Source organism: Notothenia coriiceps, unplaced genomic scaffold (assembly GCF_000735185.1).
Source record: "Notothenia coriiceps isolate Sejong01 unplaced genomic scaffold, NC01 NC01_scaffold00011792, whole genome shotgun sequence".
Lineage (NCBI taxonomy): Eukaryota > Metazoa > Chordata > Actinopteri > Perciformes > Nototheniidae > Notothenia > Notothenia coriiceps.
In genome coordinates, this window is record NW_011344493.1 from 274,785 (window position 1) to 298,454 (window position 23,670).

General features: G+C 40.1%; 2 protein-coding genes and 1 non-coding gene across 4 annotated transcripts in view; all 3 read right to left on the reverse strand.

Moving 5' to 3' along the window:
• The window catches only part of fndc1 (fibronectin type III domain containing 1), a 42,422-nt gene extending 35,716 nt beyond the window's left edge, over window positions 1-6,706 (reverse strand). The window contains exons 1-2 of the mRNA XM_010772935.1: window positions 6,702-6,706; window positions 6,243-6,351 (exon numbers count right to left, since the gene is read on the reverse strand). Of these exons, the coding sequence (XP_010771237.1) occupies window positions 6,243-6,351; window positions 6,702-6,706 (114 nt within the window). The remainder of the gene's footprint in view (window positions 1-6,242; window positions 6,352-6,701) is intronic.
• trnas-uga (transfer RNA serine (anticodon UGA)) lies at window positions 5,953-6,029 on the reverse strand. Its single transcript has one exon. It is a non-coding gene; the product is annotated as a tRNA-Ser (tRNA).
• Window positions 6,707-20,074: 13,368 nt separating the features above from the next.
• On the reverse strand, window positions 20,075-22,734 carry gdf3 (growth differentiation factor 3). 2 transcript variants are annotated; one of them, XM_010772934.1, is made up of 3 exons: window positions 22,702-22,734; window positions 21,890-22,224; window positions 20,075-21,196 (listed from the first exon to the last, which is right to left on the reverse strand). In XM_010772934.1, exons 1-3 carry the CDS (start codon window positions 22,710-22,712, stop codon window positions 20,343-20,345), a joined length of 1,200 nt encoding a protein of 399 aa, XP_010771236.1. In that variant the 5' UTR covers window positions 22,713-22,734; the 3' UTR covers window positions 20,075-20,342. The 2 variants fall into 2 exon arrangements, with proteins under 2 accessions (XP_010771236.1, XP_010771235.1); XM_010772933.1 differs by having other exon boundaries at window positions 21,890-22,279; window positions 22,702-22,721.
• Between the last annotated feature and the right edge of the window lie 936 nt (window positions 22,735-23,670).

A 23,670-nucleotide genomic window follows, 5' to 3' on the forward strand; every position in this document is an offset into this window, starting at 1 on the left:
GTGTTATGTATGTGCTAACACGTGACTTTATGTCAGATTCCTTTGTCTTACGTGGAGAACCGCGTGCAGTGGTTTGCAAAAAGTGCCATGTTGATTTGCAAATTGTGTGAAAAGCTGAAAACGCGTTTAGAGTTTTGGAGATTTGAGCCGATGTTTTGCTCTTTGAGTGTCAGTTAAAAATAATTGTGCTCATCGTTTATATCACAGACTGAAATTTGTTTTCTTGTCTTCCACAAACATAAGGATCCTCTGGCGGCTCTCTTGAATCTTTGAGGATGCGTCTTTCAGCCACTGTTTCCAAAAAATAGCAAATGCAATTTAAGAATTGTTGACTTAGTGGACAGTTTTAACCAATAAATCAACAGCTTTTTTATAGCTTTTAATAAGCAGCTGTCTGCTTTAAATCTTGTATTATTATTATTATTATTATTATTATTATTATTTTCTTTTACTTTTAGATTAATTTCAAATGTCCTCATCTTCTGCTTGTGTTTGTGTATGGGTTCTAGACTAGATTTTTGTTGTGGCTGCTGAATTGTAAAGTTATGTTGTGCTCCAGTCTGTGCATACAAAAAAATGATTTAATTTGATTTTTGCAGACTTGCATAAAATATATTCTTAAATTGAGCATATTGCATGTTTCAAAAAGGGCTATAAGCCAGGTGTTCTCAAACACTTTATGTTGAGTACTCCCTTACAAGAAAACAGAAAATGCCCATGCAAGTGCACCTCCTATAGATTATTTGACATTTTTCCTTGTAACATCTGGTCAGTGAATTATTTCTAATTTTTCTTCTGGAGAATCCCCTCACAACCCATACGTGTACCTGACTCTGTTTTGAAGACTCCTGGCACAGCTGCCTACCTGCTGGTACTTCCTGTCACAGATCCATGGATTACAGCAAACAGGAACAATGTGGTTTCTGTTGAGAAGAAAATAACCACTGCCAAGCATTAGGGAAAAACTGGCAAAGCTCATTTGACCCCTGACATCGATTTATCTATTGTAAAGGGGGAACAATGTTGCCTGGCAACTGCATTTTACTCATCTCCTGCCCAAAACAATAAGATATAACCAACCTATGGATATAACCATACAATACAGTACGTTTTAAAAGCCTGAATTAATCTAATAATAATATTGTATGTAATTAGAGCAATATCTAAGAAGTCCATGGCCATTACCATCCAAAGTCTTTATTTAGTAACCTAAAGACAACATTTACCTATAAGATGGCAAATTAGGCTACTGTGTCTTGTTATAATAGTCGATCCTTCATGAATATACTGCAAAATGTATCAACATATTTATGTATATCACAATCACATACATATTTGTGATTTTAAATGGACAGGGAGTCTGCAGCGTATATAGTCTGCAACACTATAGGAGAAGAGAATTTCCCCTCAAATCCCAGAGCTGGGCAGATTTTTCACAATTAGAGCATCATCCCCACACTGAGGCTGGAGCACAGCCCCCGCCCTTCCTGCACGAGGAGCAGAGTAAAACCTAGTGCCAGCCCGGAGATGCGCGACAGACCCAGCAGCCACGCAGCGAGAGGAGATGTTAACCCGAGCATATCATTAAATCACAGTTTTTAGTTTCCGTTTGTTAAAAAAAACCCACAAATTATTAGACTATACATGATGCCCGTGTGGAAAACGAGTGTTGTGTCCAGACGCAAGGGGCGGCTAAACTAAAGATAATTTAACACAGATTGCACCAACACGGTTCAAGTTTTATCCGTTTGGAGTAAAATTACTCACTGAGCAGAGAGGACTAATGATGGCTCTCGTGGTCCACCTGAAGACGGCCGCGCACCTTCGGGGGAAAGGTGACAGGATCGCTAAAGTTACATTCAGAGGTAGGACCATTTTCTTTGTTTTAGGCTGGATTTTGGGAAGTGTAATCGTTCGTTGTGGTTTGCATTGATTTATTTTGGATACACAACGTGATGGGAGGTAATTAGTGCATGAAAAAAGTTTGGGAGAGCCCTCTTGGATCGGGGGTTACCGGAGATACTGCGTCTTTTATCCAAAGATGATCACTGGACTGATATTCTTCAAATTAAGGAGAAATCATGAATGCAGCACTGTAAAAAGAAAAAAAACAAGCCAGGGTTTGAAAAAAGGGATTATTCACAAAAACAATATCCTAATGTGAGTCCTTTCAGCAGTTTGAACTTGTTATACGCATGTCACGTGGTATACTATTCATAGCATGATGTGCTTTAATATAACGGCTCACACATGTTATAGTTGTAAAAAACTGTATTTGGAATTGTGTTTTCACATTCCTGTTATTGATGGTCAATAACATAACATCGCAGCTATATCCTTTCGAGTATTTTCCAGCTTTCAGGATTTTCTTATCTTAAATATGAATAGTTAAAATATTAATTATTCATGAGAGCCACAAAAAGGAAAAAACCAATTGTCTGCACATCCCTGTGCATATGGTGTAATTGTAATGATTCCTCATGTGTTTTCACTTGATGGTCCATTTGACTCATAAACCAATAATGGCGAGAAGTCAGTAGGTTCTAATTGACTAAGCTTGTATTGATCTCTAAATGTATGGAGGTGGGGGTCTCCTTTATTACACATTGGGGGTAATTGCCAACCCACTAGTACGATATAAAGGGTCACCATCCCAACACCTGCCTGTTTGCCCTCTCCTGCTGTTCGGAGGAAAAAGGGATCTCTGAAGGATTAGAGGAACATTTGGAGGGAGTTCAGTGGATTCATTCATCAACTCGAAAGAGAGAAACAGAGACAGGAAAAGAGAGGTGTGCAAGTTTCAGCACCGTGGACTGCTGCAGTGAATTCACCAAGGAATTGATACAACATGAACCGTGTCATTCAAGTCAAAGATTAGATCCTCTGATCTTTCCCCCATGGGCCAACTGTCAGCAGCACACTCTCTGCAGTTCATCTGTTTGCCAAGTTGTTAGCCAAAGCACTGATACAAGTTCAAAGCACGCATGGCTTTCACTGTTTGTCACTTGTGTCAAAAGCTGTACCATATTGTTAAAGAAAATGCAGATCACACACAATCCTCATACAATATTTTCTTATTTGATGCATGTTGAACACACCAATTAAAACAAGTTACACTGTGTTATGTGATGCATCAGAATATGTGGCCTGAGGAATAGAATATCAACTCTATAGTGGATTCAAAGTTGTTAAATTAGTTAAATCCTAACAGAAATGAGTCACAGAATACGGTGTAACTGCTTACTGTGGCCACTAGGGGGGCAACACTGACATATCACCACACCACTGACAATCATCACTCATTGATTCACCATCTTTTAGGTTGATAAGAAAAAGTTGTTAGCAAACAGCCACGTATTTACACCTCCAGCAGTATTAATTAAAGCATCATTATCACTCAATTAGAGTCGTGTTTCCTGGCTACCTGGTGAGTTTAATTATTCACTCTTAAATGCTCTTCCAACAGTTATGAATTATCTGGCTAAATTACTGATAATTGCTCCACTACCTTCACTAGCTAGTTGCCACTTGTGCATTAGCATATAATATGTATAATTAGCATAACGAACAGGTGTTAGCTACATCCGGTTCAGAGAGGTAACACCTGAACGATCATTAACAAGCGATTTAATGAACCCAGAAGGTTTAAAACACTTGCCTTTTTTCAGACAGTTTATAGGAGTCCCAAACATCTTCATCTACCTGGAGAAAAAAGCAGGTCCCTGATGAAGAAGATTTCGAGTCAGTTTCCTATCCAGGCAGGCGGCCTCCATCTTTGTTTTGATACGCAACGTGAGAGAGGTTTTTATTATTTAAAAACAGACTGAATATTTACAACAACATGGTTAGACATTGGCATCCTGGAATCAGCATTAGGACAGTAAGTGCTATGTTCTTCTTACATTTGGTTAAATAAGGTGATTAAATGTTGCCCTAATGATGTATGCTAACACGAGGCACAGACTGGGGATAGTGCAAAGCAGGTCATTTAAGCAATGGGTTTTTAGACTATTTTGCTGAAACAAGGATATAGACTAAGCAGTGTTGGGTGAAGTACTCAGATATTTTACCTAACTAAAAGTACAGATTCTATCTTCTTAAAATACTCCACACCAGTATTTTAAGGCTGTGAATTCAAAATTTGACTTAGGTAAAAGTCCAAAAGTATTAGCATTAAAGTGTACTCAAAATGGATTATTTCAGAAAAATGTAAATGACATAAGAAGTAGAAGATAAGTGTACCTTAATAAGTATTAGTAAAAGTAATATTCCTCACCATCCAAATTGGATATTTTCATAGAATTATATTTTTATGGTTATTATATCATCCTCTTTTTATGCATACAAGAGCATTTTAAAGTTGTCGTGTGTCAATGTGGACCAAATGTAAATACTTAAAGTACTGTGCAGATTACCAGTACAGTACTGCATTATATTATATATATTATTAAACTATATCAGCATATCATGTGTTTTTGAGTGTACAAAGAAACTAGTAACTGTGAGTGTTAAAATAAATATAAATAGTACAATATTTGCCTGTAGTGTAATAGAAGTGTAAAGTAGTATAAAATGAAAGTACTCAAGTAAAAGTCAAGAAAGTACTTAAGAACATTACATGAGTAAATGTACTTTCAGACATTGGATATGAGAGGTTAAAGTGAATAAAAACAGCTAGGTTGCGGGCTCGGTTTGGCTCAGTTAAACCGAGGGGAGCTGCGTGTTCAGGATTGAATCCTCTGTCGATGCATCACCCCTTACTCTTTTATTGTATGTGACAACATGTGGGGAATTTCTATTTTTAAGTCACTTACTGTTAATAATTTATCTGGAATGACTTTATTTTATTATGAAACATAGATAAGATCCCAGTTTTGTTACACCATTTCCTCTCACATTTACACAAATGTACTTCTCTGTTCTGTATTCCAAGATGAGGCCCCTCTCCTCAGCCCTGCCTCTGCACTGTCCTTTCTCTGGCCAAATATCTTAAGTCTCTCCAAGTTTGCAAAGTAAGGGCTGTTTCCTGTTAGGCTGACTATGAATCCAGGTATGTTATACGGTATACCATACTTTAAGGCATTCTGAAACTTATTTTCTCAGCTTGTGAGTAGAGCCTTTTGATAGAAGGCATGGTATATATATATATATATAGGCAGCTGTGGCTCAGTGGATAGTGAGTTCGAGTCCCACTGCAGTCAGCATGTCGTTGTGTCCCTGGGCAAGACACTTCACCCCAAATTACTCCTGTGGGGATTGCCCACAGTATTGAGTATGTAAGTCGCTTTGGATGTAATGTAATGTATTCAATCAGAGAAAGAAATCACTCTGAGTGGTCAGATCTAAAGTGTGTGTTTCATTTAGGTAATTGTGGGATATTAGATAACAGAGATAAGAGAGTCACAGGAAAAGTGGGCGAGTGAGAGCAATGCAACAACAGACACAAGCCGGGATCAAATTAATCATACTCTGAATGACCACGGCGCTTACAATATGATTAGTTTAATTCAGATAGATGGATGTTTCTGATTGAGTCTTGCTCATTATTTTTGTACACAATGAAAACTGGTTTTACTTTAGCATGTTTAAGGGTTTAAGGAGGCTGTATACGCACTTACGTTGTTGAATGGTTTGTCTCTTTGTCACCAAAAATGTTCATGATTTAGATTTTCATGAAACTTGATGGAAGGGTGTAGTTTAGGCCAAGGAAAAACACATTAAAATGGGAAATGTATCTCAATCACATGGTCGCTACATGCATTATATTCTACTTCTAGATACTGCCTTTGCTCGGCCATTACAATTGTTCTGTTTGGAATCGTCGCGTAACCGTATGAGCTCCTTGCGGGAAACAAGAACAAGTTTGGGAGCTTTAACTAAGTGTAATGCCTCACTTGGCAGCAATCAGCAATCAGCAATCAGCCAGCTCCAGAAGCTTAAAGACACTTCAAACGCTGTGAGCAGGGTTTGAACCTGCGCGGGGAGACCCCATTGGATTTCAAGTCCAACGCCTTAACCACTCGGCCTGCTGGTGCTCGAAAGATGGCAATTTTCAATGTGTTGGAGTAACTCCATTGCACCCCTGGTCTTCTTTCCACACTGCTCACAACACTGCTCTGAGTGAAAGTCAACCAAATGCTCAGAAAAGTCTTCAGCACAAAGATCCATACTACAGAGAGACCATTTGATGTGAGTGCTTGAACTGCTCTGTGTGGTGGTGACGGCTGGAGGGCATGATGCACCTGCACCTGAGCTGCTCTGTGTGGCGGGGACTGACTGCTGTGTCCCTGAACTTGAGCTGCATGCTGCCTCCAAGTTCTGACTTCCTGATGCAGCTGCGGGATCACCTGACTGTGGAGAAATAGAGGTTATCAAAGTCATCAAAGTTATCAAAGTCAACTTTATTGTCAATCTTCTGCTTGTACGATACAGGCAGGCAGATCGAAATGCTGTTTCTCACAATCCCGAGGATACATATACATGTGTGTATGACTAAATAAATATGACTGAATATACATTTCGAAATGTTATTGTTAACAAGAGTAAAGCAATTCAAGCATAGCTATTAGGGACATAATTGCAAACAATGCATTTTCCTGTGCAGACACCTAAAAGTGAATACACATTGGTTTATGGCAACAATTGTCCGTGCAGGATTAACTTAAACTGAATTATCTAACTTAAATATAACCATCACTCACCACATGATATCCACATTTGCAGAGGATTCTTCTGCCGAAGATATCAATGTACCGGACTGGGAGGTTGAATATAGGTGTCAAAGGACAGGCGTCAATACGCTGAATGACAGACTTCCATTTCTTGGGTTAGGGCTCCCTCATGTATATGTCACACACATACTGAACTTTATTTAGACTCACTTATATGTAAAACTTACAAAAACCAATTGTTACCATTTCGTTAAGTTGTATCGATCCCGTATTACGTTTGTTACGGTAAAAGGACACACGTACTGTGGATTTTCACTATAATATGTATTAGGTAGAACCGAATACCGTTGTTAGAGGCACGGCTAATTAAACTTTGACTTAATAGATTGAATTTATATGGTAGTGAGTGGGTACTATTCAGGGTGTAAACGTCTCCTAAGAAGACGGCTTCTATAGTTACATGGCCTGAACCTCCAACTTTTATCCACAGTTTCCTGTCCAGTTTGCGACTTTGTCTGAGGTAAAGAACCGAAGCCAGAGACAGGGCAGACTTGGCCCGACGAAGGGGGACCGTATGGGACCACCGTACTAGGTCGGGTTGTTCGCAGCCCAAAGTGACAGAAGCAGTAGTGACTTTATAGTTCCTTTACAGTCAACCACTTTAATCTCTTTATATGTATCTTTGTCCTATGATATGACATTTGTAGTGTAACATAACAGTAACTAAACAAGATGAATCGTCATACATTAATTTATCGCGGTCGGTTAAATGTCGTCGTCGTTATAATTAATTCTTGTGTCACTAGTAGTTATTAATAATTACGTGCGTCGTCGTCGTCGTCGTTCGTTATAATTGAACTTCTTGGTCATTTACGTAATTATTAATAATACTTCAACAATTTATACATAATTCGTGGATACTCTTACATACGTCATGGAATCGACACTAATATAATGAAATTGACTTAATTTTTATAGACTCGTCGAATAAAAGAGGTGGTTTATTGCCGTAAAATCATAATTCAGGGCGTGTGAAGGATTTTTATTGGCATGTCAATGTCGCGCGCGGTTTAGGCTGCCAATGATTGTGTAGTTGTAAATAACGATAAAACGGGTCCCTTTCTCAAGTAACCCTTATACACCATATAGTTCATTATTAGAAGGCGGATACAGCCCACAGGGGAAGATACGAGTTATTAATTACTGGCTCCAACCAAATATATTTACCAGTCCTTCTTATTTTTCGCAATGTACCTCGATTGGAAATTGTTTGGCCCTCGATTGAAATTGTTGCCCTGGCCTACGGGCTACCGCCGCAGAGTCTTATTTGGTGCCAAGTGATAATGTTTAAATGAAAGGGGTGGCCTACTTTTATAGTACCGTCGATATAGATAGCACATTAATTATGTTCCACAGTAACAATAATGACAAAAAGAAAAGAAACGAAAGGAAGAACGCCTCTCCTCTCTACCCTCCTCCCACGCTTGGAAAACCGGGGTAAAGTGCACAAACCGGGTCATCGACGGGTCTTCAGGTAACCTTCTTTATTTTTTTTTTATTCCTGGACATCCTTGTTTATTCTCTATTCTCTTTGGAAGCAGGCCTGGAGCGAGAGCCTGTGACCAATTCCCTTGACAAATCCTGACAGATCCGTGAACCATGCCGTAGACCAACCCGTCATGCCGCCTCCCTGCCGTGGACAGGACAAAAAGGTGCTAAATGTCATTAGTCTGCGTCCAGTTCTGTAAGTGTCGACAAATAATGCGGGACTCCTACCGTTTACCCCCAACCCTGTTAAACGATGTCCTGAATAACATTACTCCCTATTGTTCTGTTTACCATCTCGCGAGCGTATCGTTAATTCTCGCTCTCCATCGCCCTAGCTAGGTGTTTTTTGTGTCCTTGAAATCATAAAGTCAAGTCCTATTGTATCTCCATTTTTGACATTCCTAAATTCTATAAACGAACTAACAAGTGAAAAGGTCGATTGTACAATCACCTTTTCAACTTCGTAGTTCGTTTATAGAATTTAGAATGTCAAAAATGGAAGATAAAGGGACTTGACTTTATGATTTCAAGACCCTCCTACGCCCGGTAGTAGGGCGATGGGAGAGCGTACGATTCCTCGCGAGATAGCAACTCGATTAATGGATTAGTTGTTATGTAGGCGAGGGAACGCATCAAAAGATTTAACAAAAGAGGTTAAAGAGGTACGGTAGGCAAAGCTGCCCGGATGTATTTGTACACTTAGAACTGGACCGAGAAGATGCCAACATGACATTTTGAGTCGACTTTTGTCTGCTCCACCGGGGCAGGTGGCGAGGCGGCCAACCCTGGGACGGGTTCGAGTTCAGATGTTAAGGATTGTCAAGGATTGTCAAGGATTGTCAAGGGCTTGGCTTCCAGGCTGCTTCCGCAGGCTGGTCCAGGATTGGTCCAGGATTGGATTGGTGGGTTACTGCCCGTGATGGGGTTGTGCACTTTACCGTTTTCCATGCGTGGAGGAGTGAGGTGAGTGTGTGTGTGCGTCTTCTTGTGTGTGTCTGTTCTGTGTGTGTGTGCCATTTATTGTGTGTCTGTGAACGTAGTGAATGTGCTGTTATGATGGGAGTGGTACTAAAAGTAGCCCCTTTCATTAAACACTAAACTGTGGCATAGTCAGACTTGCTAAAGCCGTAGCTCGGGTATACAGCACCAATGGTCAATCGAAGGCTGAGAATTTGGACGCAACATTTAATCGAGTACGATGCGGCATCGCAAAATATAGACAGACTGTAATATCATTTGGTTGGAGCCGTATTTAAGTAACATCGTAATCTTCCATGTGGGGCTGTATCGCCTTTTTAATAACTAATTGTGGTAATCAAGTTTCAAAATTGGAAGACCCAGGTTTTATCGTCATTTACAAACACACCATCATGGCACTTAACAGCGACATTGACATGCCAATAAAATCTTCACACGCCTGAAATTATTATTTATAACGGCAAATACGGATTGCAATCAACAGATGTCACTTTTTTCACCGGTATGACCAGAATTGTAGACAGGGTGGATGGTCGTGTAACCGCTATAACGTGATCATATTGATTATAACATAACAGAAAGCCACCTCTTTCTTGCGAGCTATAAAAATAAGCAATTTCATTATATTAGTGTCGATTTCCATGTCGTAAGATGTAAAGTAAGTATACGAATTATGTATAATATTGTGAAGTATTATTATAATTAGTACGACACAAGAAATTAATTATAACGACGACGCGTAATTATTAATACTACGTGTAAGTGACACAAGAGTCTAATTATAACGAACGACGACGATTTAAACACCGACCGCGAATAAATTATGTATGACGATTTCATCTTGTTAGTTCTGTTATGTTACACTACAAATGTCATATATAAGGAAAAGATGATAATAAATGATTAAGTGGTTGAACTGTAAAAGGAACTATAAAGTCACTACTGCTTCTGTCCATTTTGGGCTGCACAACGACATAGTACGTGGTCATACGGGTCCCTTCGGTGGCCAAGCCGTGGCCTGTNACTCTTTCACCTGTGGGGAAATTGCAGGATTAGCTCCAGGTCGCCCTTTTTATTTACTACAAGAAAAATGTGTCTTTTTATTTCATACAGTTCATTTTGGATTGAGACAGGGAAATAATCTAAACCTCACGCGTAGCGCTTCACTGTCAAGGGGAGCGTGTATGTAATTACATTGCAAATACTGATTTGAGCCCCACCACTGTGGGTTAGCCGATTACCCAACAAAAATACTATGGAGCCGCACCACTGATTGTGACCAAACCGTTTGAGACCCACCACTGAGATAACTAATTTTGATGATAATACTTTTCTACTTTCACTTGAGTAACATTTTGAATGCAGGACTTTGACAGTAACAAAGTATTCCTACAATCTGGTACTTCTACTTTTACTCAAGTAGGCCTACAAGATCTGAGTACTTTTACTCAAGTGCAAGATCTGAGTAGGCTACTGCTCTGTGTACTGCAGTAGGCTACTCACCTGAGTTGTAGTAAAGCTGGTGGCAGAGGTTGGCGCCGTCGATCAGCAGCCGCCTGTGAGAGAGGCGGAGATCCCGGTAGATCCTCTGGTGTTTCTCCAGCAGAGTGGTCAGGCCTTGGACTCCCATCCTGGGCAGAGAGTTTCGGAGGAGCCGTTGGATGGGCTACTGCTGCACCTCAACCCTCCCTTAAGTTTCACTTTCCTCACATCACAGTGCAGTTCAGTCTCTGCCTTCGCTCCACCGTGTTAAGCCATTATTTCTCAAGTCATTCTTGAGATATTAAGTCATTATTTTGTAATATGAAGTCATTATTTTTTAATATTAAGCCATTATTTATAATATAACGTTTTCATTTTTGAAATATAAAGTTTTAATTTTGAAATATAACGTTTTAATTTTTTAATATAAAGTCTTTATTTTGTTATAGAAAGTCTCTATTTTGTATTATTCATTCATTATTTTTAGATATTAACTCATGTCAGTTAAAAAGTTCCTAATTTAAATGACTTATACTTGCCTCCCTTGGCAAGAATGTTTTTGTAAAGTTTGGAAACGGAAAGTGAAACTCAGAGGAAAAATCTCGTTTTAACCATACAGTCTGTTTGACCGGTTTGGCCCCAAGTGCTCCTCTGGCAAGCGGTCACATGTCCTGGAACCACCTCGATGGAAAATGGGTAAAATCTACTGCAGGGGGGCAGCTAAATAATTGTTGAATGTTTTGAAAGTTTTGATTAGATACATGAACTCAACCGAGAAAGCAACCCTACTCTTAATATGATTTATTTATTTAATGTATTATTTGATCAATAAATTATTTTTAAGAGCTTTCGTTCAAACATTTTCCATTATGTAACCTTAACTATATTGTGTGTGGGGCTAAACTAAAATGTCATGGGGACATACAGATTCGGCCTTTAATGGTCCAAGGACAGGACAGGTGAATACAACTATGCCATGAAAGGAGGAGAGACGTTGGTATAATTATTACTATTCACCAAAACATTATTAAACAATGTTTAAACAAACTAACTCCATGTCCGGTTTTTGCAAACTTTATTGTTGGTGTCAGAAAGTTTAAACATTGTTTAATAATGTTTTGGTGAATAGTAATAATTATACCAANCTCTTTTTTTTTGTCCTGATCCATTTCTATAAAAACCTGCCTGAAAATGAGCTGATAAGAATTTGGCCACTTTATGATGTCATAACGATGTTTTGGCTTGTCTAACCATAAGCCAATGTGAAGCTGACTGTTGAGCGGCCCGACCAAGCAAGGAGGCAGAGGCAGAACGTCCAAAATACAACCCGGTGTGGGCATTTATTACTCACGGGCACATGACACAGCCTCAATCTCGCTGTTCACGTGAGCACAGTCGCCAGCCACAAGGATCTCACACACCAAACAAAACAGGAAACACAGAGCCTAAATACCCACACTAATTAACCCAACAAGACACAGGTGAGGGGGGAGGAGACAACACAGGGCACCAGGTGCACACAATCAACAGCAACAGACATGGGGAAAGGGAACACTTTTTAAAATAAAACACATGTGCAATATACAAAGCCCGAAGCCGTCAGTCCACAGTGACTAAGCCATCTTCGTCACAAACACACATTGACTTTTACTTTGGCCATGAGTTGAAACCTGTGTCTTACCTTACTTTAATGCTGCTGAGCTGTTGCACTCCTTGGTAAACAGTAAATTGTAGAAACTAGATTTCAATATGAGTATAACAAGATAGGTGATTTTGTTGAGCCATTTGAATTTCACTCGAGGTAAAACATCTGATTAAATCTGCCCTCTCTCGTAGAAGCTCTGCTGTTCTCTGAAATCATCCTGTTCTCCGTGGCATATGGCTTCACAGGTTTCCCAAACAATCATGCTCAGTTTGATTGTTTGCTTTAAAGCTGCCATGAAAAGCAGATGGGCAGGGATAACTGATTTCATGATAGACTGCTTGAACTTTCATGATGTCTTAGGAAATTTAAAGCAAGCCCAGAAAAGTAAGCGAGAAAATGTTTTCTACACGCTGTGCATGTGGATAAAATGAGAGTCTCAGTAGTGTTAGTCCCACCAGTGCAGGTGGTGAGGTTAAATCATCAGTTCACATTCAACAAGGGTTCCGCGACACTGTGGGATATAATTCACAGTGAAGGGTTGCATCCTGTTATCCACGTAGAGGGAAGGAACAACAGGGAAGCAAATAATATCTTAGTTTAACAAAAGAAGGAACTGAGTTTTACTTTCAAGATGAAATGCGTGAAAATGCCTGCTGTCTGTCTCATGTCACTGTGTGCCACCTTGTCTTCGTCTGCTGCCGGTTTGCTCAGTATTGCCTGTATACAATAAAAAAAGGTTTTAGCAATAATAATGTGTTAAAAGGCCATGCAGGTATAGGACAGGTTCCTTCTTGGGGTCTTGCCCCCAGTGGAGGAACCTCTTTTGCTTACGGTGGAGGGAGAAAGGAGAAGGGATGTGGCATTAAAAGACTAAATGTGCAATGCTATTTAAATGCAGTGATCAAACCAACTCTAAATCTCACTCTACAGAAAAGTATTTCAGTGTATTGTTTTGGTTGGACAGCCCCTAATGGTTCAGTCTCAGCACTCTCATTAATCTAATTTCAAGCAGCAGGCAGACTTTATCAGTAAACAAGCTCTGATAAGCCAATCTAAGAGAAACAAGAGACAGATACAAAGAATGAAGGAGATGGTGGAGACCAAACCTGAGTTAAAAAGACAGTAAATATTGGACAGAAAAACAACTCTAAATGAATGCTAATGTTGTTCAGTAAGGACGTGTTAATAGGCAACTGTTTGCTGACACATCAGCCTTCTTAACTTTATAAGATGGCTATATATCAATGTGTTTACAGCTTGTTAGTCGCAAAAAGAAAAGACCATGCTGCTTTGAAGATCAGTAGCCACTAAATGGTAGGCATCAAGACAAGAATTGATTGGCTACTCGTTAGAAAAGGAGCTGGCAGATTTGTAGAATTATTGTTAAAAATGACGAGCTAATTTTGGATGGAAACCATAAATGACAGATACAGGACATTTATGATTGAAAATAAAGCATAAACAAAAAAGGGAACAAAGACAATGGAATCAAGAAACTTTTGCAAATGATCCTGAAAGCCTCATTAGAGCACATCATTAGTTCCCTGCTTGGCGGATGTATAAAGGTATTTCATGAATGTTAATGAGATGTTTCACTAGTTTCACCGACATGTCTGTTTCACAGTGTATACGAGTGTAGTAAATACATATATTTTAAGTATTGTAAAGTTAAACTTTTATTTCGGCTAATGGCATTATATACAACATATGTTAATATTGATAAAAGTCTGTATATCCGTTTTAAATTATATAATGATTGGTGGTATAAGGGGGGGATGAATATCGTTGAACTGCAAAGCACACAATATCAGCAAAAATATGGTCCTAAGCTCCTTTAATAACTAAAAATCAATATCAACTTTAAAAAAAACTTTTGTGATATTGTGTATTTTCAGGCTCAATATGGTACAAAAAAAAATACAAAAAAATACTTTTGTGTGTTACATTTTAGGCATGTAGTTTGTTATTTGCCTTAACTTTAGGGCACCATGAAAAAATCTCCTGCCTTCCTATCTGGACCTCATATATTTTCTGACATTCCTTATCAATTATTTATTCAACTCTGTCAAAGTCAGACTTATTTATTATATGTAACACGCACACATACAACTGTATCTTAAAGGGGGGAAGGAATCATTTATATTGATGTGATCATTTCTCACATATTGAGTACAGAAAAGAGGACATAAAGGACCAGAGAACAGGTCGGTAGTGCCTAATTGGTTGTGTTTCTACAACAAATGAATTGAACGTTTCGTAATTGCTCTTGCACAAACAAAGGAGAGGCAGGTGACTGGGCTGTAGTCTGACTGTGTGAATACCACTGTTTGCGTGTAAGAAGACCGGACATCCCCCTGCATAAATCTGCTGCAGTGTGTTTCTGTAAATCAGCTTTGTCAATATTCCCCGGAGAAATAAAAAGCTGAAAATAATCCTCCTTGTTTTCTCCCTCGGGTAGTGGACAGGTGATCATCGCCTTCTGCCATTTTTCATTTTTTTTAAAAACCAGACGCACCTCAAGCCTCGTGACAGACGTTTTTTTCTGTAGAGTCAAATTTCTTTTTCTGGGGAGAAATTAATCACTTCTTTCTTGGTGTGCACGCCTACCGGTGTGTGTGTGTGTGTGTGTGTGTGTGTGTGTGTGTGTGTGTGTGTGTGTGTGTGTGAGGACATTAGTCAGAGTGCTTGTCCTATCAGCCGGGATATTACTGTACTCACTATGGAGGTCAGTGGAACGATGAGTCTGTGTGTTTGAGAGAGAATAAGTGCCTCGATGTCATCTTTGCCACTCATATGATCATCTACTCACATTAATGGTGCTGTTAAATGTGAACACATCTATTTGCAGCAGTAACAGCAGTGAAACACAATGTTTTACAGTGTATCTTTAGGGCTCTAATGGTTGTATCCTATAGCCAAACGGCCAAAAAACAAACACAGCATCATCAAGAAAATGCCTGTGGCGATGCAGATAGTTGGACCCAAACACTGGACTAGAGGTAGGTGAAGATAGAGTAACAATGGTGGAGGCTTAAAAACACAAAAAATACTTTCAAAGAAGATGAACTGAATGACCTTTACTGTAGCTGAGAAAATGATGTGGTAAAGAGCCGGAGAATAGCCGAGGTTGATTTGCAGGAGAGTCGATGAGCGGGTTGCAGGCAGGTGTGATGTTAGGCCGGGTCCAGGTGGGTGATGGAATAGAAATGAGACTCACAGAAACACATGTGTTCGACCAGAGAGGCAAACTGGGAACATAGAGTAGTGAGAAACACTGGGAAACAGGGGAAATATCAAATATGATTCAGAAGAGTGTTTAGCTGAAAACAATTAGCAAAAAGATGCTCTGCAGAGATAAGGGGACTGCAGAGTTTGGTGATAATTCTTTGATTCTACCAGTGACGCTTATCAAATTCAAGATGTCATTGTATCAATTGTTAATATAAAGATATTGATTAAAGCTGCTTTCCTTCTTAACTTAATGAATCGTTTTTTACGAAGACCAACTGATCCTCCCCAAGATTCACACCTAATGGGCACTGCAGTGGTCAGCGCAGCAGCTACCCACTGCTAACCAGCAACCTCATGTTGGCAGTACACACACACACACACACACACACACACACACACACACACACACACACACACACACACACACACACTACAACCAGTGAATACACAACTACAGGGAGTCAGCTCTGAAGCCACATTGCCCCCTACTGGTTGAAAAAAGAGAATTGCCCTTCATTTTCAGAACTTATATGTTACATTTAATGGAAGTATTAAGAGTAGAAGAACAAGCTTCTTAGGATGGAAATTAATTTTGCTTGAGTACAGGCTGAATACTTACCAACGTTATTAATTGTTTCCTCTTCTCCTTTTTAGTATGACTGCTTTATTCAATATCATGCCTCCACCATCGACTTTTACTCATAATCTCTTAAAAAGAAAGGAAGTCATTACCATAATGCTTGTTTCCTGGTTTCATGGAGAGTTAGAGCAGCAGCAGAGTGGCTCCAACCATCACATCCTGTTCTGTGGGAATCAGCAAAGTGGATTAAGAAGCAAGCACTTGCAAAGCTTTTGTATCCGACATTATGATTTGATTAAATTCAAGCAAAGAAAAATAATAAGCAGAAGTTAAACATTCAAACAATGGCAAACAGACAAGTAAGAAGCTGCACAATATAGTGAAAAGTATGCAAACTATTACACATTAGTTCATTAACTCTCAGTCAATGTTCCTGTGTATCCGAGAGGTGTTTGAGGTCAGGGCCAATTCAGAACGAGCCTTTGCCACAAACTGGAAGCATACTATTATCTAAATTAAAATGTAGTATAATCAAGGCTTCCTCCCTTAAAAACAGACATGGATAGAGGTACTGGAGACTGGAGACAGACAGAGGGAGAAGCCACATCCAGTCAGGGTGGCTGAGTTTTACTGCTTCCTCGGGCTCCTCCCTGACTGATATTGATTATTCATTTCTCATTGACTGTGCAGATGCGGGAGAGCTAAACTGCAGAGGAAGGAAGAGAGAAGAAAGCCATTATCCTCTGAGTCCGATAACATCTTAACTATGGTCTTAACACCAGTCAATGAAAGCAAAGATGTGTTCATCTATCCATTTTTATTTATTACACTTGTATTACATGCTTTTCACCAAGGGAAATGCTACATTTAGTTGGTCTTTCTTATCACCTAATCCCTAAATCAACCATTTGTTGTCACTAGTCTGCTTGTTAAACCGCTATTAAATCATATCTAAATCACTGCAATTACTTTGTTAGAGCCACTATTTTAAAATGTGTTTTAAATGACTGTGATGGCACACTTTGTTTGTAGAAAGATGACACAAAACAGCGGAAATGTTGTTCATTCTGTGAGTTGTTTATCACATGGCCAGATAGAACTATAACTTTAATATTACCATCATGCAATGCCAAAGACCTAAAATGAACTTAAATACTAATAGGTATTAGGTTGATGGCTCAGAAGTGCTTTAAGGTATATGCTTATGTCTATGACAACATGTTTAATGTTCTTACATTTTCTAATAAGCACTAAACCCAAAGTAGAGGGGAGGCTAATTTAATTTAGTTTGCTGGCATTTGGTCATGCACCAAAGTAGGCTTTTAGAAAAATCGGATAAGTAAGATAAAAGTTTTAAGGAAGCCATTACAATTCATCCTGCGTGTGAGAAGATCAAATTTCATGACAGTGCATCCAGAAGTTTTTGGGATCACAGACCCACGCTGCTAGCATATTAACAGACGTGTATTTCTCCCGGACCCAGCCACCAAAGGTTGAACTCTCTTGTGTTTTCTGAGAGTGCTGAAGGAGCTCAGGGTGTCCCCAGGCTTCAGCACTGACGCAGCACAGCTTCAAGATAATTTGACTCTGTGACTCGTTTGTAACTGAGGGAATATTCATTTGGGAGGAAGGGAGAGAGCAAGTGTTTTAGTTTTCAAGACAGGAAGAAAAAACACTTCTGTGAGTCTGACTGTTGGAGATGGAGTGTGTATTGTGGGCCCCAGAGGGTAAAGTGGAAATTACTTTGTCTTTGACAGCAAAATACTGTTGAAGAGCCTCAGGCTTCTTCCTTTCCCCGTCTATCTCTGCTGCTCCACTCTCTCTCTCTCTCTCCCTCCCTCTCTCATCTCCTGTTTCAGAACAATTGTTACATATAAGAAGAGTATGATTAAAAAACATTGGCAGAACAATAAACATGAATGTCTAAACAAAGGGTTGGAAAAAATAAAAATGAAAGTCTTTACTGCTTTAAGATCCAACAGCTTATAAGAATTAGTGATGTTTGAATTGATTTCAGTGGCCAGTGTAATAGAACCAGATATACTGGGAAGCTCATGGGTTAAAACAATGTGCCTAATTGCAAAGAAATGATAAAATGCAAATAAATGTTCTTTAGATATTTATAGTTCAGTTTATTGTTCAAATGACAGAACATTAATTTGAGCTTTGTGTCAAGATAATAAAGACTGCTGTAATAAAATGCATACATCCACACACAACCATTTGACATTTCAATGTTTTAGCAATTCAACATGTGGTGTAACAAGCGGAATATGATTAAGTATTGACAGTGTGTAAAATGTTTTTTTTCAAAGTAAAAGATTAAGGTGAACATTTTGCAACGTTAATTATGTTGTTTTACAGTGTCTGAAGAATGATCAATAACAGAAATGGTCAATAATGGTATAAAATGTGGAAGAAACAGTCTGGTGATTGTTAAAGACCATATTTCTAAAAGTCCCATTCTACTTGCAACATTAGGGAGCCAAAATTATGTTAAAATAGGTATTTTCTCTCATCCTTTACACCCCAAACTCTCTCTCTGTCTCGCTCACTAATTACAACAACCCGTCAGCCTCCCCCTGGTTGCTGCAGCGATCGGTCGTCGTCATGGCAACCCCAGTGGTCTGCCTGCCTGGCTGGCTGTGGGGGTGTTATCAGGCAGGAAGGTGAGTGTGAGCCTCTCCGCTCACACACAGTTTAAAAAGGGCCGGAGGGAGAAGGGTTTGGGTGCAAAAACAGAGGTTTATTGTCCAAAAGATCAAAAACACAAATATACACGTTGCCAGTGCGGGGTCTTTACTGGTCCTTTTTCCAGCCGACAACGTCCTCCCAGGATCCAGCCTACTGCAAGGCAGACCAGAACCAGGTTTCAGTGACTGATTACCTGATTCTGATCAGCTGTCTGGTCCCCGGCCGAGCTACTGCCATCACTCCAGCAGCCGGCGCCCTAACCACACCCTGCTGCCACAGTGAGATAAGAGTTAATTTCTTCTTTAGTAGGCCTAGCTAAAACAGTTGCTGGTCTCTGTCAGTGAGACATTAGAACCACAGGATAGCGGCGGTGACACGTCGAGGCAAAGAAATACAGAGTTTGAATATTTCTATCAATATGAATTTTTTATTTTCCATTAAAAAGAAAATCCATAATATGCGTTAAATATATTCCAAAACCTACCAAATCTGCAAAGGAAAACGGCACCAACCTCTACCACCAGCTGTTGCATGAGGACTGTATTGAGAATTTGATAGTCTTATAGCGCAAATACTGTTTAACAGCTCTTTGGAATGAGCATTTGCTTTCTAAAAAGGTGCACGTTTTTAAATCGTTATTTGCGCAGTATTATTAAGTAGATATTCTCTAAATCACCTCATCAAGAAAAAAAACAACCAAAAATTCAAGTTTTCAGCTTCTCTAATGTGACTCTTATGTCGTTTAGTCTACCTTAATCTTTTGTTCTGAACATTATTGCACAAAACAAGCCGAGCAGGATGCTAGGGACAAGTGAGATGAGAAGGAAAGAATAGTTGCTCAGTTTTAGATTAGCCCTGAAACTATTGTAATTAATAATGACAGACCTTCAACTTTTTAGTTTCATGTGAGAAATTCGATCGGGGAAGAAGGCTGAAAATACAAAATGGATTGGATGATTGGCAATCTTCATAACAACACAAAACATGGAGGCCTCTTTCATTAAAGTCAGCACACACCATGTACAGAAGGCACAGGATCACTTCCTCACTCAACTGCTGTTCAAAAGCAGACAGGATTTCAAGGTCAAAATCCTTGAAGGAAAAAACTGGATTATTTTCACAGACACTTTTGAGGGTTCCCACAGGAGAGAAGCACCTGGACAGTGGCCCCCCAGGTCATTTGACTTTCTGACCCTGATTTAAAGTATGGATAAGTACAAAAACCTCTAATGAGTGATTAAAAATAACTTGTCTTTCAAAGTAAATCCTCCACTTTGGCTTTATTGCAATTTTTATTAACTTCATATTAAGAGACGTGTCAACATTTCTTGGATAACAAGTATAAATGTTAAAAAAATCTATAAAATCCTTGAGTGCAAAGAACATTTTACAATGAAACTCAAACAAACAATCAAAACGGCATGAGGTGTAATAAGGAAATTGAGACACTTAAACACCAAGAAGATACAAAAATAACGGTTGGATATTTGATATTTAGAAAAGTCCACAGAACTCATCTACACCCGCACTCATCCACCACCATGTCCTGGTAGTGCCGAAGCACCACGTTGTCGTTGTTGTCGTAGTACAGCATGGAGATGGGGGCGAGGCGGATGGGGACGCAGCAGGGCTGGGGGGTGCCGTTGGGGTCCAGGGAGTGCACCAGGGTCTGCAGGATGGCGTGGTTGGTCCCGTTCAGACTCTCACTGAGCGGGAACGGGCACTCGCCGTGGCAGTAGTTGGCCATGTAGCCCTGCGGGGCGATGATCCAGTCCTGCCAGCCCACGTCCTTGAAGTCTATGTAGAGGCGGCGGGCCTTGCACACGTTGCTGGGGGTCACTGGGAGGTGGATGGCGTTCCTTCTTTGTCTGGTGTGACACTGGTGGGGGTTCAGGGAGACCGCCACCAGCATGGCCTGAATCAGTGGCAGGGCGAAGGCTGTTTCCAGAGGGAGGGAGTTCCCAGGATGAAAAGGAAGAAGCTCTTTCGCATCTACGCTGAAAGGCAGGAGCTCCAAAACCAAACCGTAGTTGCGTCCCGGTTTGCGCCAGCTCTCTGCCAGGGAGGTGAGGTCCAAGGTGATGGAGGAGGGCTCAGGCTGCAGCTGGACTGACTGGGACAGCAGGAGTCTGCGGTTGGCCTGGGGATTGGCGCCCCTTAGCGTGGCTCGAATCACTTTATACAGAGACACACTGAGGGTCCGTGGCCCCTGCAGGAGCTCCGCAGAACTGAAGGGTTTCCAGTGGAACTTGATTTCCAGCTGAGCCAGAGACAGCAGCTCCACAGGCTGCAGCATGGACATGTTGAAGTAAAGCTGCTTCTCCAGACATGCCTGACAGCTGCTGCTCCAGCCAGACACCAGCCTGCCTGCAACACATCAGCGGGGAGAGGAGCATTTTAACAGCAGGGGTTTATAAGTGGAGATGGGCTACATGATAACCTAAATCATAGAGAAGAATAATTTGTCATGACCAATGACTTCTCATTCAAACAAACACTGCAGTTGTACTCACTTTGCATTTTTAGCAGTTTTTACTAAAGCACATTTGAAGAATAATTCAAAACAAACGTTTATTGTCTTATTTAAAATAAACGTTGACAAAAAATTAAGACGGTTTGCACTCCTGAAAAAGACTTTGATAAGCAATACATTTACTCAAACTCAAGGTCCAGAATAAATAAGTGATTCAAAAACTGTATCTTTTAATTAAATGCAAAAACATATTTAGTGAGCTGTTCCTAAAGTTGGGGCTGGTGAATGCACATATAATTTAGTCAATTTTCTCCTACATTTATTGATATGTGTATTGTAGCTACTGGCTGTAGAACAAACTGGTCATTTTATGTTTTAAAAAGACAAACATTTTTATTTATTTTATGAAGATGTGGTGTAAACATTTTTAGAACTGGATATTTAAAGCAATGCAGGTTTTCTGCATATGACTTAGGAGTGCTGGTTATGTGTAAGCAACTACAGTAAGCTACACTTCAAACTTCTAGATTATGGTTTTATGAGCACAATTGTCCTCTACATATAATTCACATTACACATCATTTTACCTTGGTCCTGAACATATCGGATGATGTTACCGCGAACTCCGTACTCTGACACCGTGCAGGGGTCGCTCTCCCGGGCCTTCATGTTCTCTGACCTCCGGAACATCCTCCAGACCGCGGAGGGGACATGGCGCCGGGACTGGTGGCTCCCCGCCGGCTGAGGCAGCCCGGAGAGTCCCAGAGAGCCGAGGAAGAGCCGCTCCTGGGTCTTCATCTCCTCCACATGTGAGAGCGTACACACACCGAGGAAACACACCGCTAGCAGTAGCAGCACCACGAGAGTCATGTTTGGCCTCATGTTGGACTGCACTTCCTCAGCTGCTTCCTCACCTGAAACGCTGCTCCCAGAGAGAGGGATGTTTGATTTAACCTGTGAAACCTCCCGGTGTGCAGCTGCATAAAGCCGATATGTTAATGAGAAGCGGGCAGATAAGCAAGTGATTAGGTGAGGGTGGGTGGCGGGAAGATATAGACTGATCTCAGGTCAGGTCGGGAATCAACAAATGGTGATTTCTGACACCAACAATAAAGTTTGCAAAACCGGACATGGAGTTAGTTTGTTTAAACATTGTTGAATAATGTTTTGGTGAATAGTAATAATTATACCAACGTCTCTCCTCCATTCATGGCATAGTTGTATTCACCTGCCCTGCCCTTGGACCATTAAAGGCCGAATCTGTATGTCCCCATGACATTTGAGTTTATCACCACACACAATAGTTAAGGATACGGAAAATGTGTAAAAGAAAGCTGTCTAATCTAAACTTTCAAAACATTCAACAATTACTAAGTGGCCCCCCTGTAGTAGATTTGACCCATTTTCCATCGAGGTGGTTCCAGGAGGACCTGTGCCCGCTTGCCAAGTAATTCCTCTGAGTTTCACTTTCCGTTTCCAAACTTTACAAAAACATTCCTGCCATGGGAGGCAGTTAAGTCATTTAAATGAGGGACTTTTTCAATAACATGACTAATCTCAAAATACTGAATGAAGCAGAGACTGGGAGCTGCTGTGAGGTGAGGAAAGTGAAACTTAAGGGAGGGTTGAGGTGCAGCAGCTCCTATAAGAGCAGAGTCCATCCACTGGCTCCTCCAAAACTCTCTGCCCAGGATGGGAGTCCAAGGCCTGACCACTCTGCTGAAGAAACACCGGAGGATCTACCGGGATCTCTGCCTCTCTCACTGCTGGCTGCTGATCGACGGCAGCATCCTCTACCACTTGCTGTACTTCAACTCAGGTGAGTACTGCAGAACACAGAATAGTACTCAAATCTTGTACTTGAGTAAAAGTAGAAGTACTCAGATCTTGTACTTGAGTAAAAGCAGAAGTACCAGAGTGTAGGAATACTTTGTTACAGTAAAAGTCCTGCATTCAAAATGTTACTCAAGTAAAAGTAGAAAAGTATTATCATCAAAATATAGTTAAAGTGGCAACAGTAAAAGTAGTCATTGTGCAGATTGGTCAATTTCAGAATAATATATATATATATATGTTTTATAATTATTGATCATTAAAGTGTTATCAAAGCTGGTAAAGGTGCAGCTAGTTTGAATGACTTTGTATACTGCAGGGTAGCTTGTAAATTTACTCCAGGTGTAAATAAAGTCTGATTTAACACTTGATTATATTTCACATCATAAATCCAAATCTGTAAAGTAACTAAAGGTATTCAATAAATGTAGTGGAGTAAAAGTAAACCATATACCTCTGAACTGTAGTGGTGTAGCCTTGAGTAGCCTACAACGTAGGCTACCTTAAAAATTGACTTTTAACTGAAAGTAGATAA